At 42.9% G+C, this 4735-nt stretch overlaps 1 protein-coding gene across 1 annotated transcript; it reads left to right on the plus strand.

Moving 5' to 3' along the window:
* Positions 1 to 2213: 2213 nt before the first annotated feature.
* On the plus strand, positions 2214 to 4289 carry LOC119191637 (innexin inx2). Its single transcript, XM_037445525.1, has one exon. It carries the CDS (start codon positions 2470 to 2472, stop codon positions 3547 to 3549), a length of 1080 nt encoding a protein of 359 aa, XP_037301422.1. The 5' UTR covers positions 2214 to 2469; the 3' UTR covers positions 3550 to 4289.
* Positions 4290 to 4735: the final 446 nt, after the last annotated feature.

Below are 4735 nucleotides of genomic sequence, written 5' to 3' on the forward strand. Positions count from 1 at the left end.
ACTAAAGGTAGCTCTGGTTTAGTGGAAATATATGTAAGTTGAAATTATAGAAGTTATTAATTACCTACACCAAAATAATAAACATAATTCCAAGAATAATTACACTAATATAGTTCATTCGTTTGAGAACTATGCAATTGACATTGACGTGCAGAGATACGCAGGGTAAAAAAAACCTTATGACGCCTCTGTGTTATTCGAGATTAAAAAGATAGTTTTTAAGTATTTGTTTATTTGTGCATTTTTTTAGTATCATTGAAATGATTCACATTGTGTTTTATTATTATAAATATTAATCATCACGTAATAATCAAATATTTCTTTTTTACTACAACTTTTTTCGGAAAAAGATTTAAACGCGAGCAAAGATGTACTCTATATTAATTGGTTTAATATTGAATAATGGACTTTAAATACTTAATAATAACTTTGTCGATGGCATAATTGTATTACGTTATGACTACAGTTTTTAGGTCTCTGAACGATATGTCGATTGGCTCGTCCCCTGACACATCATGGAACGGAATACACACTGTAAAAAGTGGGTGCACCATTTTCACCTCTATCTATGTGTGTGTTCTACTTAATATTGCATACTAAACTTTATTTTTAAGTTCTATAAAGCTCTTTTATCCCGTAATAAAATAATGTTATCTCATTTTTTATGCCATTACCTTTTCCGGAAAAGACTTAAACGCGAGCGGGTTGTCAACAAGACTTTGATATAAGTATTTTGTGGTTACTCATTAAAAAATATATGTGTAAATTCACATATAAATAGTCCAATGACTACTTTAACTCGTTTTTATTTTCAAGGTTTATTTTGAAGTAGCTGTATAGGTCACAAAGTTATTATGTTGGGTTTATTTTGACGAGGGTATACAATTCGCGAGAGTCACAAAAGGTTACTCCTGAAATTGATAGGGAATATTCGTAAAAAGTAGTGGTATCCCCTATTTAAAAAAAATACTTTTATATAACAATAGAAATATTATTTATACGATTACTCAGGGGCCAAAGGTGAAATTTTCCGAAAAGGAACCCGACACAACATATAGGTACTAATACACATATATGCGGTCTGCAAATCGTTCTAATAATAATTCGATTTTACATAAATTACGAAAGGGAAGCCGATAGGAATCGAGTTATATGGACTCTTCACCGCTACTATAACTAATCTGTAACTTATACACATTTATTGCTCCAAAAAATCACCCATTCTCAAGTTCCTATATACTAGTTTATAAACTAAAGAATCTTTCATAATGCATACGTATAAAGTAGGTATAGTATTTGATTGCGAGACGAAACGTGGGCTTTACTTCTAGACATAAACCTATCAGCATAATGTTACTACAAGGAAAATTTAAAGACCTCTAAAAATGCATAACGAAATTATTAAATTTCAAATTATCCTTATCGGTTAGGACGATGAGTCAGTAAACGAATCCGTCAGCCGGGAGTTTTGCTTTAAATGTAACACAGACAAGCACATAGTCCAAGGTACACGATCACAAATTGAAACGTTCGCGTAATACGTCATGATTATGATTTAATAATTATAATACGATTCACGTAATAGCCTAATTTAAATCTCGCTCTTGGTTTAAGCCAACCCCATTTGTACGTGACTGTTAGATATTAATAAATAATTATAGAATGGTTTCTAGCAACCCTCGCATTTAGATTGTGCGGCGCAAAATGACATAAATCTAAATAATAATAGAATTCGGAAAAATCTTGCCAAATAAAGGCTACAAAAAACCGTTGTATGATTGCGAGCTTGTCAATAAGAATGCATAAATCGATGTTGAAATTAAATTAACATAAATCAACATTTGTTACAATTAATTGTCTGTCATCTCCGTGACTGTTGCATTCAACTCATTAATATTAATAATGTAATGGTAAAACAAATAAAAGTATGTTAGCAATGTTAATTGCCTTGTGTGCACAGCTGACGGACCACTATCGCTATTATGTTTGGTGCAACATTGTCTTAAAATCTGAAAGTTTTGTGATTCACAACAGCGATGCCTGGATACGCCTCATTAACCTTCGCCAGTGTCAGCGTGGCGCTGTCGCTCGTCTCGCCAGTTGTCGCCGTGATGTAACCGCACACACCTCTAATTACGCGCCGTGGTGTGGCGCAGCGGCCGGTTATCATCGCTCGCCGTCGCCGCGAGAGCGCCGAGATGCATAGCCCCTGGGTACGCCATCGTGGCTACCAGATGACGCCACGAACAGATAGAAATAGGGTCAGTGCTGTGTCGTTGATCCGACGCGAGGGGAAAGAGAGCCGCTTCCCCCGCGCGCCGCCGTCGCTCCCCGCCGTGGCCTGCGCCCTCCTCGACTGTTGCGGCGCCCCACTGCCGATCATTCCGCACTCGACGCGAGGGCGAAGCGCACGCCCGACATTTTCGACCGCGACCGACGCGCCGCGCGCCTGCGGCTAGCACGACCGCCATGTTTGACGTTTTCGGCTCCGTGAAGGGGCTGCTCAAGCTCGACTCAGTGTGCATCGACAACAATGTGTTCCGTTTGCACTACAAAGCCACCGTGATCATCCTGATCGCGTTCTCGCTGTTGGTCACGTCACGACAATATATCGGCGACCCGATCGACTGCATCGTGGACGAGATACCGCTCGCCGTCATGGACACGTACTGCTGGATCTACTCCACCTTCACCATACCCAACCGGCTAGTGGGCCGCGTCGGCAAAGACATGGTCCAGGCCGGCGTCGCCTCGCACATCGACGGGCAAGACGAAGTCAAGTATCACAAATATTACCAGTGGGTGTGCTTTGTGCTATTCTTCCAAGCGATCCTGTTCTACGTGCCGCGCTACCTGTGGAAGACCTGGGAGGGCGGCCGCATCAAGATGTTAGTGCTCGACCTCAACTGTCCGGTCGTTGGCGAGGATTGCAAAGCGGACCGTAAGAAGCTCCTCGTCGATTACTTCTACACGAATCTTAACACACAAAACTTTTACGCGTTCCGTTTTTTCATATGTGAAGTTTTGAACTTCATAAACGTAGTCGGACAGATATTCTTCATGGACTTCTTCCTCGACGGTGAGTTCTCCACGTACGGCAGTGACGTGGTCAGTTTCACTGAGATGGAGCCCGAGGAGCGTGTCGACCCGATGGCGCGCGTGTTTCCTAAAGTGACCAAGTGTACTTTCCACAAATACGGTCCCTCCGGCACGGTGCAGAAGTTCGACGGACTGTGTGTGTTGCCGCTGAACATCGTTAACGAGAAAATCTACGTGTTCCTCTGGTTCTGGTTCATGATCCTATCAATCCTGAGTGGTATCTCGCTGCTGTACCGTGCGGCGGTGGTGGCCGGCCCGCGCGTGCGCCTCTACCTGTTGCGCGCTCGCAGCCGTCTCGCCCCGCAAGATCAAGTGGAGGCTGTCGCACGCAAGCTGCAAATCGGAGACTGGTTCGTACTGTACCAGCTCGGCAAGAACATCGATCCGCTCATCTACAAAGAGTTGATGGGCGAACTCGCGGAGAAGTTTGAAGGGAAGGACACTGTGTAGTGAGGAGGGGGCGAGCGAACAGCGGACATGGTGTCCGCGCTCGGCACGGCGAGCGGGCGGGGAGCGCCAGCGCGCACAAAGGGCGCCGGGAGCGGTCGTGCCGCGTGCGGCCGCACGCCGACATTCCATTAGCTCGACCGCTCATTGTATTCCAGAACCGCTTTAACCTGACGCCACGCTGCCGCGCGCGCCGTCGCCCGTCGCCGGCTGCACCGCGGCTCGAACCCCGCGGGTCGCGGCGGCGGCGCGGCGACCGGCACTCGGCTCTTCCACGCAACACTCGACTGAGTCGCGTCACGTAGGACGCGCGCGCATTTAGGGTTAATAGGGCATATTTACTAATAGTCGTAGCTAGTAGGTAGATCTCGTGCCTTCGTTTTGTACTGTACTGTCTGTGTGCGAGTGAATTATCGTCGAAGGATATCTCATTGTGATATGTAATTATTATAAATCTAAATTAAGTGTATATCGTGTACGAGATTGGACGAGTGGACGGCTGGCTTATTGCTAAGTTAAGATAGTTAACACTGATGTCTTTGTTATCGTATTTTGTACTCGATACGATATTGTAAAAAGCAATAAACTACCTATTAATTTTAAGCAATCAATTAAGCGAATTCGACAATACTGTAATTTTTACTGTTTGATAGAATACACGTGTATGAAACGTTTTTTATATCGACGAAGTTTAGTCGACATTGTTCATATTTTCTGAATATATTTACTGCCACAAAAACATTTACATTTGTTTCATTGACGATTCCCTTCAATTATGCGCTAAAAAATAACATTATGATGATTCAACACACTACTAAATTAAGATAATAAAACAAGTTGGCTTTGTTCGTAATCACGGCTGGATCTTGGAACTTCTTCCGTGTTATACTACTAACGCCATCTGTGCGTTACAATCGAAAACACAAAATTTATAAGTGATAATAGATGGCGCTAGGCAGTATGGTACTTAACGTAGAAGAAATTGTCATTGTTGTGACGCAATAACCTTACTGACTAGTCACTACACAACGAATAGTGACATACTATGTAATACGCAACACATGCCAACACAACGGCAATAAATTAATTACATACGTCACGCTGTAATTTGTGAACGTAACATTACATTCACCGATGAATACATTATACTATTGAACTAGTAATACATTTCACTATGTTTACTAACGAC

Source organism: Manduca sexta, unplaced genomic scaffold (genome assembly GCF_014839805.1).
Source record: "Manduca sexta isolate Smith_Timp_Sample1 unplaced genomic scaffold, JHU_Msex_v1.0 HiC_scaffold_1731, whole genome shotgun sequence".
Lineage (NCBI taxonomy): Eukaryota > Metazoa > Arthropoda > Insecta > Lepidoptera > Sphingidae > Manduca > Manduca sexta.

Bases quoted from the DNA above. Each gene is read 5' to 3' on its own strand.
- LOC119191637 (XM_037445525.1), top strand. From the start codon at position 2,470: ATGTTTGACGTTTTCGGCTCCGTGAAGGGGCTGCTCAAGCTCGACTCA.